General features: G+C 47.4%; 1 protein-coding gene across 3 annotated transcripts in view; it reads right to left on the bottom strand.

Moving 5' to 3' along the window:
- The window catches only part of mwh (multiple wing hairs), a 262524-nt gene that overhangs the window by 21264 nt on the left and 222287 nt on the right, over window positions 1-18973 (bottom strand). For all 3 annotated transcript variants that reach the window (XM_075701661.1, XM_075701659.1, XM_075701660.1), the window contains 4 exons: window positions 17616-17760; window positions 4019-4069; window positions 2468-2566; window positions 802-954 (listed from right to left, as the gene is read on the bottom strand). In XM_075701661.1, the coding sequence (XP_075557776.1) occupies window positions 802-954; window positions 2468-2566; window positions 4019-4069; window positions 17616-17760 (448 nt within the window). The remainder of the gene's footprint in view (window positions 1-801; window positions 955-2467; window positions 2567-4018; window positions 4070-17615; window positions 17761-18973) is intronic.

Below are 18973 nucleotides of genomic sequence, written 5' to 3' on the forward strand. Positions count from 1 at the left end.
TCGCGAACAGCAGTCTGAAATTCGCAAAACTTATCTTGGCTACCGGACTATATGTTGGCTCGTCCATACTTGAGATTTCCGCAACTTTCCAAGATACGAAAAAAGCTTACACCACATTCAAGATATCTTCCTCCGCACTAAAGCGTCTAGCCGAAATTTCGTTAGCCAGGAACTTCCACTTCCTTTCGAGTTTGCGCAACGGAACCATCGTTTGCCTGGCGTTGTCGAAAATTCGGCGTCTATTCCCAAGCTGCTGGACGCTGTCACACCGCCACCGCGCCAGAGTTCTCTGCTTCCTCGAGCCCTTACGCGTCTTTCTACGCGCAGTCCGGCGAGTTCCCCTTTCCAGAGGGGCGCATCTGTGACGTCAGGGGCCTTCTAAAGGCTCGTGACGTCACAAGTGAACCTCTGACGTCACGAGCCTTTAGAAGGCTCGTGACGTCACAGGATGACTCTAGAATGGATCGATGAACGGTTACATTCAAATTAGTTTTCCTGCTCGTACCTATACTGAGTAAAGTAAAATTTCATTTCTTGTCTTCAACCTAGCCCGGCATTCTGTTTTCACTGCATACCGCCGCGTGATGCGGCAAACACGTGGTACAGAGGAATGCTTGGGAGATTGAGCGACCGAAGAAACATCACGATCTTCGGCGAGGATCCGCGGAAGATGACTTTTGCGAACGAACGCAAGAGTTATAGAACATTGTCGCTCCGATTTTCTAGTTCGTAACACCTATTCGCAGTTCGAAAAAAAAATAAAAAAAATTTGTAGACACAAAACGGGGGTCGTGCTCTGACCTCGAATCCGGCCGTCATCTTCCCTCCCCCTAGTAGCATGGACACGAGGAACTTGAAGCGGACCGGCTCCCCGAAGATCAGTCGCACCGATGACATGGCCTCGAGCACCTTCATGTGACCCGAAGTGTGGTCCTCGCACGTCTTTGTCAAGAGCTGTCGGGGTAGAAAAGCAAATACAACGTTTGAAAAATGCGAACGCGTAACTTACTATACATTCGAAATTGAGAGTGCTACGGAATCCGGTCGGGTCGGTACGGAACATTAACAAATGAAGCAAGATATTTAGCAAGGTTAACGTTTAGGCTCCCACACGGGAGAGTTGTTCACCAAACCACAGTGGTTTTGTGAACAAGACTCTGTATTATTTGATTATTACATATTTGTAGCAACAGTACGATCATCCACTATGGTAACTCAATCAGATGCCGGGCCGAACGCATAATCAACCGCCAATACAGTGGCATTTTCTTTCAGCCCTGGTGTCCTCTAAAAAAAACACGAAATAAACATATTGGCTCGTTTTTTTTTTATATACGGTTTACAGGAGCGTGTTATCAATTTGTAATGCTAAGGTAACGGAGTTCCACGCAATATTTATCAAAGTTTGTCAACTTTCTGCAACAGAAGCACTAAAAATTTTACACTCCAAATATATCTGTCCTCCTGTTCTTAAAATTGGAAAGAAATTGGCCTTTTTTATTAAATTTAGTGCATTCCGTTCATACCGGTTCATAGGCGTACAAAGTAAAGCGTGTCTGTGTTTCATAATTAATCCAAATAGGGTACAGCGGAGCTCCATAGCCCTGAGCCAAAGCTTCCACATAACTCTTCGAAGCGCAAAACTTACTTTAAAGAATAATACCATTACAGAAAAAATATGATTAGAGATAATAAGAAAACACCACTCAATAAAAGAAGAAGGAAGTTATATAACACTGAGATTTCAATTGACAACAAATTGCAACTAATTATTGAGGACGTTAACCGAGAAAGTGTAGAAGTAAGGTTGAAGACTAATATGCAGAAGACAGAGGTAATGTTCAATAGCCTGGCACGGGAACACAATTCATGATCGCCGGTCAGTCTCTGGAGACTGTGAAGGAGTACGTTCACCTAGGTCAATTACTCGCAGGGTACCCTAACCATGAGGAAGGAATTTACAGAACAATAAAAATGGGTCAGAGTGCACACGGCAGGCATTGCCACATACTGACTGGGACCGTACCACTATCATTGAAAAGAAAAGTGTGCAATCATTGCATTCTACTGGCGCTAACATATGGGGCAGAAACTTTGAGGTTAACATAGAAGCTCGAGGACAAGTTAAGGACCGCGCAAAGAGCTGGGGAACGAAAAGTGCTAGACGTAACGTTATGAGACCGGAAGAGAGCGGTGTGAATCAGAGAGCAAACTGGGATAGCCGATATTCCGAATGACCTTAAGACAGAAAGAAAAAAAAAACAGAAATGGAGCTATGCAGGCCACGTTTTGAGTAGGGCAGATAACCGCTGGACCACTAGAGTAGCAGAATGGGTGCCAAGAGAAGGGAAGCGTAGTCGAGGACGGCAGAAAATTAGGTGGACAACAATTATAAAACAGTTGTCATGTCAGGTAACCACTATGCTTTCTTAAAAAGAGACAACTCTTTCCGCTGGAGGACCCCTACCTCTATAGCAAGCTTCCGAGACTTGCTGCAGTTGGACATGATGCTCGAAGCGATGGCGCAAAGCCCGCTGCCATGGTTGATGATCTTCCCGAGGGATTTCTGTGAGAATAAATACACCCCAGACAAAATAAACAGAAAAGAAAGTCAAAGAGGGTAAGCAAGAAAAAATTGACAGTCACTTTAGCATACGCCAAAGAAGGTGAAGGCGAAAGACTCCGCGCTTAAGAGACATTCATTAAATTACTTCACGTTCTGATTCGAATGCGTTGTTCCTTCCTATTGCTTGCTTTCTCCCACCAAAGGTCGTGGGTTCGTGTGCTTTAATTGACGCTACCTTAATTAGCTTCGCCCTATTTAACGCCAAAGATCGTGGGTTCGACTTCACCAAAGGTCAGGGATGCGGCTCTCACCAAATGTCGAGGGTTCGAGTGCCATAACTAACTCTACATTAGTTAACTGTTCCTTAATTAACTTCTCCTTAGCACCAAAGGTCGTGGTTCCGACTTTGATTTATTTCTCCTTAAAGGCCCGAAGGCGTCACATAAGAGGGGACATGAAGACATGTTAACTTCAATGACTTGAACAAACATAAACCTCGATGGTTTGATCTTCCACATAACCTCGATGGTTCGATTCCGACGGAAGGTCGTGGGTTCGACTGCCTGAATCTATCTTAATGAAACTCTATCTTAATTAACTTTGCCTTTTTTTTTCTTGGCATGATGAGCGGGATCGCAGCCAGCTGTGGAAGAAGACGACGACGAACGCGAGAGCAGTGGCATGAGCGCGTGTCTGCGCGAGAAGAGCTCACGTGACTTTTTGTACCGCACGCCGCGTTTTCCAAACAACCGGCCCCGGGGTATGAACCATTTAAGGTTATCGCCTTAATAAATGAGCTCTGTCGTCAGGTTTGTGCCTCTGAGTGATTTAACATAAATACCACTGCGTGCAATACTAATATAGTTGATATTCTCGCGCTCTACCTTATTACATTCTATGCCGTCTTGTGTCCCTCTTGCGTACATACTTGTTCTTGTGTGATTATTTTAGTAGACACATCGTGCGATTAGATTTGCGTGAGCTCTGCCGGGTTTTGTGCGAGGCTGAAGGCATTTCAAACAGGGCGCACTTCACTTTCTTTAAACATTAATCTCACGTGACAGTGCCTGTATAGATTACATGGCGTGATGTACCTTTTCATGAATTTGCATTGTATATTTATAGATTTGTCCATGTACAAATAGATACATACTTGTTGTGAGCGGAAGTTGTTTACAAGACTACACTTCTTGCGATGTAGTGACAGCGCCCGAACACCCAAAATCATTATTTTCCCAAGGCCTAACAGTCGACACTAAACAGAAGCCTATGTCTATGAGTTATGGAGTCGATATTGACTTTTAGACAGACACGCTTCCAATTTCATGTCAGCAATTTACTTGTTGGTGAGCATACCACAGAAGGCACATAGAAGCCGGTTAGCTGCATCGTTCATCTGGTGTGTTAGACATATACATGTGTTAGACATTTAATTTGAGGAAAAAATCTTACTTGGCATCGAAGCGAGTAGAAGAGGCATTGTAAGCAGTCCAGTTCTTCAGACTGAAAGAAAAGGAATAAAAACACACGTAAGAAGTAGGCTAATAAGCGACGGATCCTCTTTCAACGTCAGTATTGCGTCACCGCCACTGGTATGTCGGCAAATTCAGCAAAACAATGTAAATTTAGCGCTTCCAGAAGCACGTAAACGACCATTTTCAAGGTCGCCGCAGGGCTCTTCAAACTGGTGCGAAATTTCGCTTTACCTAAGCAGGTTACAAATGAGAAGAGGCAATAATACTATGAAACGCGCTTGTCAAACACGTTTCGCAGGCACCTTTCTCCCCTCCCACTCCTCCTGGCTACGCCCTTGGCTCATTGGCTACGCCCTTGGCTCATATTGGCTCTCTGTTGGCTCATATGGGCTCGCGAGGTCGCGGGTGCGATCCCGGTAGCGGAGGCTGCACTCAGATGGAAGCGGGATGCATGCGCAACACGTGCCTGTATTCTGCATTGGGAGCACGTCAGCGAACCCCAGATGTTCAAAATTAATCCGGATTTTCCCACCACGGCGTCCCTCAAAATCAGATCGGGTTTCTAGCATATAAAACCGGATTTTTATGTTTTACTTTGTTTTGTTTTTTTGGTTTGACGACAGCATTGACGCTGGCGCTGCTGTTTACGTCCGCAGAAACGACATTCGCTTGTGGCGTGTCTGTCGCGGAATCCCCTCTTTTTCAAAGTCTGTTGATCCGCAGGCGTGTCGTTGAGCGGAGCAACAAGAAACGTCACTGACGGGTTGCGGAATATTCTGCTTAACCGAAGTGGCGGTTGAACAGATATTTCGTTGGTCCGGATCCAATGGGACGACAACCAAAAGTTTCACACACTGTTCTTGATATCCGAAAATTCGACTTAACCGGGTTCATCTTAACGGTAGTTTACTGCATATGTACTTTCCTAATCCTGTCGACTCGCCGTGAGACTTGTTGAGTGAGCGTTGGGCACAAAGCGTCGTGTCGCAATCAGAAGGGAAGGAAGCCGAACGAAACTTCAGCAGCGTGGCGCCACCTGTGAGAAGTGCCAGTATACGCGAAGCCGCGCTCACGTTTGCGTTGTGTCCAAAGCCTCAGAGCCGCACGCGTAGCGGTAACGATTCCGCCGCAATCTCGGAGTCCATTACACGTCGGGCCAGTTCGTGGCAGCTGCGGACAGATGGCAGCACCAAATGCAGCTTCGCGCTAGTGGCGGCAGGCTGGGCTACGGGTGGCGGTCTTTTTGACATCTTTTTGGTATGTCGGCTAGATGTGTTTCTTTTTAATCGCTCATATATTATTTTGTCTTCAGTTCACCGTGACAAATTTTATTCGTGGCAGCCGATTTCAAAAGTGGATAGCTTCGCTACCTATACGTGGCAAGATTGACATGCCAATGTTTTCAACTAAACTCTTTCACTGCTAACCCAGCTATGCCATCACAAAAAAAAAAAAATGCCAGAAGATAGGATGCACTTATACTAGCCAGTTTACCATCAGAGGAGTTGGAGGATAAATACTAGAGCAGCAGAAATGCGTAGGGACTTCGGTGGTATAGGAGAGCGGCCTAGGCGTCTTTCAGTCTGCGCATGGTGCTCTCGACGTTTACTAGAGAGACACAGATAATAGTATATTATTATTATTATTATTATTATTATTATTATTATTATTATTATTATTATTATTATTAACGCCAAATCGCTTAGAGTCGGCTTTCGAAACACACAGGAAACTCGGATAGGACATTTGTCGCTCTCTGCGCCAACGCTATGCAGCAGCAACCCAGACTGCCGTGAAAAAAAAAATAAAAGAGAGACGCCAACTGGCAAAACAGATAAGAAGCTTGCGTCAGTAAAGGTAAAACTGCACTCTCCACGCTACGAATTTGGCTCAACTCCCTCCTGCGAGGGTAGCGCGCGTGCGAGCTTTCATGCACGGACATGCATCGCTCCTTTCTATGCCACTGCGAGGAAGAGAGAGAGAGAGAGAGAAAAGAAAGCAAAGCTTCTTGCGCGAGATATTTCAATTGCCCGACTTTCAGTCAAGCCATGCAACGGTAAATAATGCACGTCACCTCAGTCGGCCAACAAAGAAATGCAAAGCAAAGGAGAAACTTAACCGAAGCTTCGCCCCTCGGAGATAGGGAGAGGGAGAACGTTGGGGGCCAACGGAAGAAAACAGCTCGGAGGAACCATTTCGCTTTGTTGCTGTTGCGCGCGAGGTCGTTCTTCGTCGCCACAAGCGAGGGGAGTGGGACAGTTTCGGTTTCGCACTTGAACGGCGACGCCACCAATCTTATCGGCTCCCATTGAAAGGCACCGCGCGCTGCCATATACGCATGCGCGCCGAGCTGCAGGTCGCGCGAGGCGTCCGCGAGAAGAAGGGACCGCGTTGTTCGCGCGCATAATAGGGCGCGGCGACGACGCGGCGCGCGCGCGCTTAATTTCGGCGGGCTCCATTTTCTTTTGTTGGCTGTCGAAACGTCTCATACCTCCGAGTGCATGCCCTGTATTTACACTTCGCGCTCTTCACGCGCGTACCAGACATGAGATAGCAGGGCGGGGTGGAGCGGAGTTGAGGGGAGGAGGGGGTGAGAGTTCTCAGCCAGCTTCGCCGTACTCGTGTGGGCGGAGCGGAGTCGTCATTGTCGCAAGAGGGTCGAGGGCGCGTCGCGAGGCTTAACGCACCATCGCTAGGCCTAACTTTCGTCACTCGCTCTAGGCGGTGAAGAATGCAGCTATACAGCTATAATGGTATAGCCTTATGCGGCAAGAGCCGGTATAATAAACTGCGTAGCGCATTGCAGTGAAACGCTTTTTTTTTTTAAAGAAGTCGGCTTCAATGTGAAAACGGACCCGTAGTTACACCTTTCTCGCGCACCGTAGCTCTGGCTAAAGGAGCTGTGCGGCATTATGCTGCTGGTCACGAGGTTCGCGGGTTCGATCCCCGCGGCCACCTGCGGCGTCCGTGCTCTGATGGTGGTGGAGAGCGCTAAAGTCCCACCGCTATTTGTCGCTTTGAACTGTCCAATTCTACTTGCCGATGACGCGATCTGCGACTTGCAGGTCTGGACGCGCCGCTCCACATACGTCAGTGTACGTATGCTGTGATCTCACGGCAATCGCTCCTTCACTGGCGCGATCCGGCGTGTCTTATCCACACCGCATGCAGTCGTATAAACGCAACAAAAACTACATACTTTGCCATTTAAAATCAAAGCAAAACGAATAACATCGCCACTGTGCCCTGCGTGCAACGTTCGGGAAGACACAGCCCACCTAATCTGGACTTGTAGGCTATTTTCTTTAGAAATAACAGCCTTAACGTCCGTAGTGAACGTTCACGAAATACTGCCATCCCTTGAGCACGTCCTTGACCCGAGAACCAACGCAGCCGGCGTATCTCGCGCAACGGAGGCACTATTTAAGCTTACTCAGACACAATGGTCTCAATCACATACTTTATAGTTTGTTGCAGTCTGATTTGTAGCTGTGGCGTGCACTGTGCATATCATTTCACTTTTCATCGTGCCCATCTGAAGTACAACGTACAAGGCATGCTGACATAGAATCTTCTTAATGACTTGTTAAAAAACAAAAAAAAAACTATCTCTCTCGCACGGGGGTGCAGGTGTGACAACATGGGCACACATCTGCCGTGGATCGTCACCAACTTTTTCGCAGAAGTGCTCAAGCTGGAGTACTTGGAGCGAAGTATCAGCGTCCAAGAGACGAACTTCGTCCGGCGGCGAATTCCAGACGGCCTTCCTCGACGCAAACGGATATAGTTATTGCATAATCTCCTTAATAAGATGCAGTAATCCTACACCCTCCGCGGTAGAGTTACTCTAATGTGAATAGTAACTCTGTAATTGCAAATCTACCAGCGCTGTAACTATATAATACCAGCAAGGAGCGTATACACCACACATATACAGTAACTCTACCACCAGGTGGAGCGAAGCGTTGTCCCTCAGCCGAAGAACTTGGCCATCATTAAAGGTACTCGGTGATTCCTTTGGCGAGGAAGTTCTTGAAGGACACGAACCCATTTTGTTATAGAACACTCGAATATAGACGCTGGATTGGCGTAGGTTCGAAACGTTTGCAATGCGAACCCCGAACGCTGCCGTCGAAGTGAAACCACCACTCTGACGAGGCGCGAGGTTTACCCCTCACTTTCTCAATAATATTGTCACACTCTTATAATGGCGAAGGAGTAAACACTCCCCGAAGCGTGTGTGTTGAAAATCCAGCTCTCTTATTGGGCAAACTCGTGGCCAGAAATACAAGCAATGATCGACTCGCAGCGACGGGCACAGTGATCGGCCCTCGACTTTGAACTCATGGTTCAAGTCCGCCAAATATTTGTACATATATCACCGTGCATTTATACATGCATCAATGTGGGGAGGGAGGAGGGGGAGCGATGAAATAAACTGCCCGTGTATACCGTGCAGTGGCTGCACGGCAAAGAATCCCAGGTAGTAAAAAATTAACCCGGAGCCCCCGTGCTAACGGCGTGCCTCATAATCATCGCGTGATTTTAGCGTGTAAAACTAAAGAACTTAATTTTTTTATGCCGACTCTGTTCCTAACAATGCAGACGCGCAGACACGCACACAAACAACAACAACAACAAAATGTCAGTCAGTCACGGTGGTGGAGCGACCATGCCAATCCAAACGCTCCTTCGCCCGTCTCACTCGGTGTGACTTTTCCCGCACTGCCTGCAACTAACAAAAAGATTCGCGACAAGGGACAGCATGCAAACGACGGAGGCAGCGTAGGGGGACTAAGATAGGTGCAGCAGAGACAGCAACAGCAGCGGCGGCGGTCCGAAAGCGACCGTGAGCGTCCTTTCGACTCTGCCACTGCCGTCATTGATGGGAAAGGGGCCACTTTAACACGGCGTGGCAGGGCGCTTATCGAAGCCGCCGATCGGCCTAAGCGCGAGGAGTACAGTTCAGGTCACCACAGGAGATGGCCTGAGCGGCCGCGATGCCATCTACGTCTCTTCTGCCTCCGCGTACACTGGCGTCCGCTTCTATGGAGTCGTACGACACGTGAAAGAAGGACGAGGCCTTCGAATGAACGAAGGACTGAGCGAATGAATGAACTTCTTGCCGGCACACCACGAGAACGGAACACTCGTATAGCATGAATGAATGAATGAATGAATGAATGAATGAATGAATGAACTTGTTGCTGGCGCACACCGAACAGGATTACACGAACAAAAGTTGTGTATAAGCGCATGTGAGTCAGTCTCTCGCCGTTGAAAAAAAAAAGAAAAGAACGTAACGCAATCCATAAATTAACCAGTGATTACGTTGTAGTCGGGTTTTCTTTGCCTACCTCCCTCAGATTTGGCGTGCCCGTTCTCTCGCCGGATAAAACGCGCCGATACCGAAGGCTGTGAAATGGGCAATCTCGGTCGATACCGTGGAAAACGTAATAAAAACTGACAGCCAGTTTCGGAGGCCGTATAATCAAAGACGCACGGTGACTTTGCGGGGCCGAGCCTGCAGCTCCAGAGCGCGCGCAATGTGCTTCCTCGCAAATGGTTTATTGCGTTGTGCAACGTGAACCGATACCTTGCGGCCAGCGCAACCAAAGATGCAGGTATGTTAGGCCGATCCTGATAATGCTATCGCAATAAAGTCGCTCAGACATAGCACGTGAACCTATATATATATATATATATATATATATATATATATATATATATATATATATATATATATATATATATATATATATATATATATATATATATATATTTGCCTCTTCCGGTTTGCGATCTATTAGACGTAGCGGGGATCTCTCGAACAGCTGCAGCGCAGGGATGGAGAAGCACGACAGCTGTGACGTCACCGTGGAGGAGTTTGGAGAAGAAGCACTCGCCTAATCGCGCTGGCTCTCACGTCACATGCGGCGTTCGTATGTACTCGTTGTTCAATGCGAACCTAAAAGGCTTTTGCCCAAGTCGCGATTGGGAGGTACAATTGACCATGCAAGGGGTGTAGACGGGCTAAAACGTCCAGTGTTATACGTTTCGTACTATACACTCTATGCCCGTATTGCCCGTTGCCTGTACCTGTACCACGAGACGAACAGTCCGATATTGAGATATTGTCCCGATATTGAGGTTTTTTCGGTGGAAGCCGTCCAGAAGCTTCGCGTCTACCGATACGGCGGTGCACGTAAAATCCACGTAATTATTTTTTTTTATGATGCGTACTCGCGATGATGCAAATGTTACCGCCGCATAGTCGAGGAGACTTGGTAAAAAAGAATAACATTATTGCCACTGTTCTCCCCATCGCATTCGTCGCAAAAAGCCATCGCAGCGTACAATCTATGCACTGTAAACAAATTGACACCGTTGAGGTTGAAAAGTGCGTATATTGCTCTATAACTCACATTCTTACAACCTTTCCGGGTGTAAGGGTGCGAGTTATAGACTGCTTTACACCGGCATGCACCTATAAGGGTGTAAATTAGTTTACAATGTATACGAGAAAAACGCAGACCCCCGACGCGAAATTTATTATTAAAAGGCGAAAATCGGCTGGCGCGAATCGCCTAGCTATAAGGCCAGTGGTTTTGGCGTCAAGCAAAACCACGAGATAAAAAAAAAGGGGGAATCTTATGCAAGTGATCATTCACAGTGTTCATTTTCGTTGTGTTATCACACAGCCCCAGTCAACTAATGCTGCCAAAACTTTCGTCAGATTGATAAAAACGCCACGATCGAATACAAGGACCAAATTCAAAGCTTGCGGCAAAAGGCTCAGCGTTATATAAACGCAGCCTGTTTGCCTCGAATAGTCATAAACTGTACCTTACGCGGCAGAGACGTCAGTGCGCGCTTACCTCCTAATAAGGTCACGACTTGCATGGTTTACCCAACGACTGCCCTCACGTGCGCGCGCTGCTGGCCTAATGGATGCCGCTGATTGCTCCAGTGGTCACGCCACGGTCGCCGCTTGGCGCACGCACGCCCTCCACTGTATTAGTAATACGCCCCGTTTGTCCGCTGACCGTCTGAACCATCTAATAAGTTGTCATTGTCGTGACAATTTTGGCCCGTAGACACACCACGGCACGCAGGGCTACTGCCTGATTACCGAGCATGACGTGTCGACCATGACCAACAAAGAACGCTTTCTCTTTCGCTTAAGGGACTGTCGTCGTAACAACAGCTCTAGTGTAGACCACTTGTAGACGTCTTTTGTGGTTAGCCGCGCCTCTGATTCCGGCCTCTCCAGTGGCGACGAGTGAAAGGTAATTGAGTAGAAAAACCATAGCAAGCATGCTTTCTCCTTCGTTATGGGAGCTGTTATCAAAGAGCTCTAGTAGACCACTTATAGACCTTTATTTCCGCGCCTTTGTTCGCCACCCCTATAGCGGCGAGTGAGACTTAATTGACCAGCAAAGAAAGACCATCACGTGCTGCGGAGTCTTACATAAGAACGCGGGCGGCTGTAGAGCGCTCGCGAACCTCTGTGATTAGTTGGCGCCGTGTCGCCAGACCACGCTCATATCACCTCAATGATTAGCCCTTTGGGTGCGCGCATTAGACAAAGCCGACGATTACATCTAATCTCTACCTTGCCGTGGACAGTCGTTATATGCTGGTTGAACTAATCATTCTTCGTCCACATACACGCCACACTGGGTCCTTCATCTGCGTTCCTAGTTCTACTTACAGGCAGCATCGGAATACGACTATAAGAAATACTTGATCACGTCACTAGGTATTTGACAGAGCAGAATCCCCTCCTTTGATCACCATAAAGTTCTCAAGAACTGTACGTCTGGACTAGTCGGTAGTAACTAAAGCCTTCTACAAAAGCAATGAGTGCCTTGGCATAATCTCCCTGCATAGATTGTATATATGACGCCTTATGCTGCGCGCGCGCTGCTACGCAGTACGCATGCGCATGTGCTTAGTTATATACAACGTGCAATTATGAAGGCCTCGGATGGGCACCTCCATGCAATTATCTCTCGTCGATGTTATGCATGTGTACCAGTTATAAGACCTTGTTTTTTGAATTGATTTCCTAGGTGCATCATTAGACGTTTCATGGTACGAGCACTCCTTGTCAAAAGTATACCGTGAGTCCCATCTAATGGTTACTGTGTACAGTGTAGCCACCGCTATGCTGCACTTGTTCATAGTTCACTAATTCACTATCGCTACAATGCGCCCATGATCATGCTGGCTTCCATATTTCAATTCAACTCAAAGCCTTTCTTTTTTCAAGTTGCAGTAATATGCGTATCCTCCGCAACCTTTCAGTTCTCCAATCCACCACTTGCACGCATAACAACCGTGGTAGCTTCTGTGTACAACAAAGCGTACATTTGTATCTGTTACGAGACAAATAGAGGTAGAGACACAGAAATTAGGGCATATATGCCAAAAAAGAAACTCAACGGCGCATTGTTGGTCGTCAGACGTGCACAATCCCCTGTATCAACCGTTTCCAAGTTTGTACTCGTGAAGAAGCCTTCAGTCACCAGTTCAAGCCACAGTCTTATTGTAGCTCATTATACTATTGCATTCTAGGCTTCAAAAAAGCGGCACTTGGCGCTTTCGCGAGCTATTTGTAAGTGATATAAGTCACGTTCCCCTACTACGTCGTCTGCTTTCCGTTTCGCGAAAACTAAGAGCTTCTTTCTCTTTCATTTATTTGTTCTCCTAAATCCTCTCACAAGACTCTAATCTGGTCCCAGCTTGAATACTCTGAGAACTGGGCAAAACCAGTCACGATTCGCCGCTCTTAAATAAGGACTTGCTATATATACACCGGGACCGTGAAACGCGCCAAGAACAAGCTCTCCGCTCGCGTTTCTCAAACGACACCGGCTCAAATCACGCAATGCTCGCGTCTTATTTTAAAACGCCACGCTATAGTGTAGTCGCTCGCTCTTGTATGCGGCGCGAACGAGCGCTCCATTCACACCGCAAAGTGGAAACGAACGCCGGCGCACAAGACCCGTTCGTGTGGGCGAGCACGAAGCGCGTCACGCACAATGAAGCGACAAGCGCATAGCGTACCCTAACATGGCGGCGCAGCGCCCCAGTTGCAGACGAAAAAGAAAAAAGAAAAGCACGAAACAGAAGGCGCACAGACGGACGGCCGGCAGGAGTGCATGCCACTTCAGGGTGCTGGTCGCACATATCGTCTGCACGTTGTCCCGTCTGTTCCCAACCAGGCCCGCGTTCAACGGCGCGAAATAGGCGTCGCGAATGCATGAGACCATCACGCTTCTCAAGGAACAATGAGCCCTGGACGCAACGGCGCTGTCACCGCTCCGCATGGCGATGCAATCATGAGAAACGTTACATGCGCGGACAATTCGGAGGAGATTCGTGTTGCCGTCTGTTTTGGCTAGTTTTACTTCGCGGCCGTCTGTCGACCGCTGTCGTCGTCTGCAGCGACGAAGGTTCTCACTACTGTCTTTCCAAACTGTTGGGTGCAGCGGGAAAGAGAACTACGCAACTGCAGTGAACTTGTATCAGACGACAAAGGCATCCGAAGGCAGTGTGCCATTTAGAACAGACGTCACGTCACCTTGGGTGGTCCTTCTTTCACACGGTGTCATCAGAGATCGTACCACAGTGCAGCGAAAAATTGCAGAGGCGTCCCGCCGGCGGTCACAGGTGCACTGAGAATAGTGCGCGTCTGTCCGTAAATTGCTTCGCCATGCAGAGGCCAAAGTTAACGCAAGAATCGTCTGCTCATCGGACGAACTGGTGCTGTTCACATCCCCGACGAACTATTGAGTCTTGAAATGAAGCCTCTCTTAAAAGAAGTGTCGATTGCAGAGCCACGGAGTGGTCCAAAAGTAACTGTGCAGTAGTTCCAAGTTATTTTGTAGCCTCCGCGAATACCACAAGTACCACACTGAGCCACTGCGAATTGCTTCAAACGTTCTGTGTTTCCCGAATGAGATCTGCGATATACGTTTTTAGCATGCGTTTGAAGCGGACAATGTGTCACGTTATGAAGGTAACAGCAGTCAGTCGTACGACGACAGCTGTTACCGAGAACAAGCTTCTTTAACTTACTATAGATGTTCGACCTGCGAAATTCCGTGATGCATTGAACTAATATTATGAACCAGGAGATTCTCACGCCGTATAGATAACGAGGCATTTTTATGCATGTCAAATTACCTTATGGTCTCGTGCAATTACCTCATATACAAGGCCCTTATATTCAATGACCCAATGTAAGTACCTCATAGACTCGTAGAATTATTTCACTTTTTTACCTGAATACACTCATGCCATTACCTCAAAGTTCATGCAATTATCTCACGCAGATACCTAATACACTCATGAATATACTTCACAGACTCATGCAATTTCCTGATACAGGTACAGCTGGAAATATAACTACGTGTCCGACCGCCTCGCCAATAGCATATTCTTGCTACCTCGTTGGAATTACCTCACAGACCGATGCAATTGCCTCAAGCACCTATCTCGTACTCGCGTTCTAACCCTAAAGCCATAGCATGATCCCAAACTTTGAACGAAAAGTCCTACATAAAAATGTATGCTACGATTCTACACTTCTGTAAATTCACACGCCTACGGAAGCAGGAAGAGGAAAGGACCCCTCTCCTGCCAAGTAAGCAAGCAAGACACCGCAGCTTAACCGGGACGGGACATCGCCACAGCCAGTAGCACATAGTCATTCATAGGCACTGCCAGCGACACTCAGAAACATATCAATCTATGCGGTTGTTTCAATTTGTGAGGGTTACGATGCATATATACGTTAAAATAAAAAAATTAAAGAAAACATGAAACATGAATCGAACATGACCCGCAAACGCGCTAAAGTATGAGGGGCGAATCGGAAAGTATCTGCCTCTATTTCATTTTAGCAAAATCACGGCTGTAAATGCGAAGTCAACCTATCCCATCCCAGTGGTGGATCTTTCTTGGACCGGCCCGGTCCTGTCTGCCGGTAGCTCCGCGGTACGGCGCTGCTGTCAGTTGTTGAAGATGGCGGTTGTGCTTCATACGAGCACGGCGTACGAACAACGAAGTGTGATTCGTTTTCTGCAGAGCATGGGACGAACGCCCATCGAAATCCACAGGGAAATGCGGCCTACGTATGGGGGAAAGGCGCCCCGCTTAGATAAGTGTGAGGTGGTGGTGTTATGAGTTCGCAAAAGGCCTCGAAGACTTGCATGACAATGAGCGTTCGGGGAGGTCGCGTGGGTCGCTGACTATAGCGACAACATTTCTAAAATTTAGTGCTGCGATGGGACAATTCTCTCAACCGGTGTGGGGCTATGCGGAAAAAAAAAACGGTGTAAGGTACGTATATTTGTAATTACCTGTATGTGCCTTATTTCGGCTAATAAATAACTAGGGGCAAACACTTTCAGATTCGCCCTCGTAGATAAATTAATGATTCATTGGTTTATTCGCTGAACGCCTGAGCAACAATATTGCGCGCAGCCAGACTGCAAAGAAAAAAAAAAGCGATGCACTACTAAGGCACACGTGGGTGCATAGCATCCACTGTTATGCCTAAACATAGAAGCTGGGCCCCTTAATGGCGCGCTCGACAGTTCGATGGCTGGCCATGGATCATCTTGGTTTATGTTGGCTAGTCTTGGCTTGGGACGAGAGAGGCGGAGCCAGACGACGATAGCGCGCACACTTATGAATCTGTGCCTGAACATGTGCAAGGAGAAGATACCGGCAGACGGAAAGAAAGAAAGAAAGAAAGAAAGAAAGAAAGAAAGAAAGAAAGAAAGAAAGAAAGAAAGAAAGAAAGAAAGGAAGACGTAAGAGGAACCTCAACGCCACGAAGTATGCGAGAAACACAAGGTAAGAGTGGGATAACATGACGGGGCGGAAAATACCTGTGAAACGTACTACAAAACGGCGAGAAACGGCGATGAGAGCAAAAGAGCGCGAATTTAGAACGCCTATACTCGGCGCTGAAGAAAGCCGCACTATAGTTGGCCCTCTTCGCACGTAATCTCGTAATTATGCACTATTATACGTGCGGTTGGTCCGGTGCGTGGGTACACAAAAATAAGTTTTTACTCCCTTCTCCTCACCACCTTCTCTATATTTATAATCTTCTTTTCTCGTCGTTTTTTTCCTTTCTTTTCTTCATACTATTTTCGCTCTGCTGTCGTAATTAGATGATGTTACGTGTTTGCCGTAATGAGCCGTTGCGAATATAATCAAGGTTTAGGTGAACGAAGCGGTTCGCAGGTGTATATTAAGTCCGTAGTACGAAACTATATAGGCCTTACTATACTATAGTATACTACACTATGCTATACTATACTATACTATACTATACTATACTATACTATACTATACTGCCTCCTGCGGCAGATGGCCCAGTTCAGCCTCATCAGCTGGATTTTTAACCCATCACACCATCTTGGGAAACTAACCATAGGCCCCGTGCCATGATCCCATATGGGCATACGGGTTTAATACATGGATGTAACGATTATCCGAAACATTATAATAACGAATCGAATAGTGTCTTATTCGATTCAGTCTTCGAATCAAATATTCACTATTCGCAAATGCGAATATTTGTTTCGAATAATTTTCAAATGTTTCAAAACGTCATCTGCACTCAAATAAACATAAAATTGGAGCCAAAAACACGGTAAGTTTTCTCCTCCCCCCCCCCCCCCCCCCACGGTCGTAGTATAAGAACACAAAAACTTGCGCAGAAGGCAGGCTACGTCCCTTAGGAGGTGGCCGTACTTTAAAAGCTGTACAGCAATAATTCGCACTCTCTGAAGAGCCCTGTGCATGCGAAGAGACTACTCGTTTGATCCTAACGCTCCATTTGTGCTTTTAATAAGCAACATTTCATCACGCACAATGTAATAACAGAATCAAACTTGCTGACTTAAAGAACACTTGGATGTGAACATAGTTTCGTATTAATGGCGACAACCGCTATTCATTATTCGAAGACTATACGAAATGGATTCCACATTTCTGCTCTGTATCCACTGACGATAGCTCATTCTTGATTACAGACGGGGTTACTCAATCCAGTAGCTTTTAGAAATCGCAGCAGTACTCTTGTGGTCCCCTGACTCTGCTGCGATATGCGAGGCCACGGTCCCAAGATCTTGTTCACGGTGAACAGTTTTCTACGATTACGATTGCTTATTATGAGGTGCATGCCGCAGCAGTGCAGGAATACTAATTTTGACGACCTGAGGTTTTTCAAACTCAACGCACGGTAAACACTCATGCGTTCCCAATGCACGGAGGTACACACGAAGCATTCTTGCATTCCACCTGCATCGGAATACGGCCCAAGCGGCGGGGATCGAACCTGTGACCTCGAACTCAGCGGCGAAACGCCATGGCCGCTGGCAAACGCGGACCGTGGTAAGCGCTCCACGTAATGCACTGATGATGGCGACATCGCTAGGCTTAGCACATACGTATAGCGTCGCGAGATGGAAACTCTTGCTCGACCATGGCGGTTTCGGCAGCACCAGTCTGGGACGCCTGGTGGGGCATGTTTCGCGCGCGCGTACCTGCGCCTTCTTGGCCTGCTGCTGCCGCGCCCTGGTGGAGGCGTAGCGCCCGTGGTCGACGCCCGTGCTCCGGCGGTACGTCTTCAGGAGGTCCAGCAGCAAGGTCACGCCGTCGTTGGGCTCGCTCACGAACTCCTCCACGAAGCTGGAAGGATACGAGAAAGACGCTTTGACTGCAACGAGGGCTCAATCAGCAAAAATAAAAAAAGAAGCTATATTTAGAGTTATCAAAACGCGCTGACGTAACGAGCAACCAAAAAAGTGCCCTGCACTTTTTTTTTCTCCTTGTCAACTGCGCACTAGTGCGAAAAGCTACAACGTGCAGTGCGTACATAAAGGTTAGACGACATTAGTGAGTTAGTAACTTCATGTTTCGTTTCTTTGAAGCCACGGATATCCGCGTTTGTAAGACTCCTATAGTCCAATACCGCCGTATAATAGAGCGGTTCGATGCGGTGCACCTTCGAGTAGATTGAATCCCTTTTTCATGTACCGATGGTTTCCTGTATATAACCTTCATAGATCTTTTATAGAGAAAAGTCGTTAATATAGGCGTCTAACTCCTGTTTATACAGTCAGAAACGTTTCGTTTGTGGAGAGCCTAAGGAATTGGGTCGTCGTCAAGGAGTGTATAAGGTCATGGCTCAGAGGTTGTCCATAGATATTCTACATGCTTCACAGAAAACCGCATACATGCACTACGAGCAGAAGGGCGTGACACCAATAAAATGTGCGTCGGTACTACAGTCACACATTGCGCGATAACAACGGATGAATGAATGCTTTATTTCAGCTCCTTGCATGGGGCATGCGAGAAATTATGCCTGTCAGGACGAGGAAGTTCTACGAATATTGATCACGTGCTGATGACGGCGACACCCTCATGCAGGATACATAACACGAGCTATTCTTGCGTTTCACGTCCCCGGGGTCAATGGTGTTTCCGTCCTTAGAGTAGGCTGCAGAACGCAGTACATTAACACAGCTGCGTGCTTAGCCGTGCCTGCCCTGCGAGAAATTCGACTGGAAATGCCAAGTCGCACGCCGCCGAAAGTCTAGTGGGTAGACCTACCCATAGTAATGGGTAGACCGTAGTCTAGTTCGAAGGGTACAGGAAGACGTTTGAACGAACTGCTGCTTCAACTTATAGCTCCAGACTTGCAATGGGAATGGTGAGGGCACGTCGCTGGGGTGCCTCTGAGCCAAAGGCACGCAGAGCGCGCATTTGCGTTTGCGATCTCTGAGGCCACGCCAACGTCACCGCTAAGTAGCGACTTCTGCTGCGTTTGCTTCCGGAAGCACCGTCGCTTTCGCATCTAAAGCCCACACGCATAACAGGCACGTGTTCTGCGCGCACC

This window comes from Dermacentor variabilis, chromosome 8 (genome assembly GCF_050947875.1).
Source record: "Dermacentor variabilis isolate Ectoservices chromosome 8, ASM5094787v1, whole genome shotgun sequence".
Classification (NCBI taxonomy): domain Eukaryota; kingdom Metazoa; phylum Arthropoda; class Arachnida; order Ixodida; family Ixodidae; genus Dermacentor; species Dermacentor variabilis.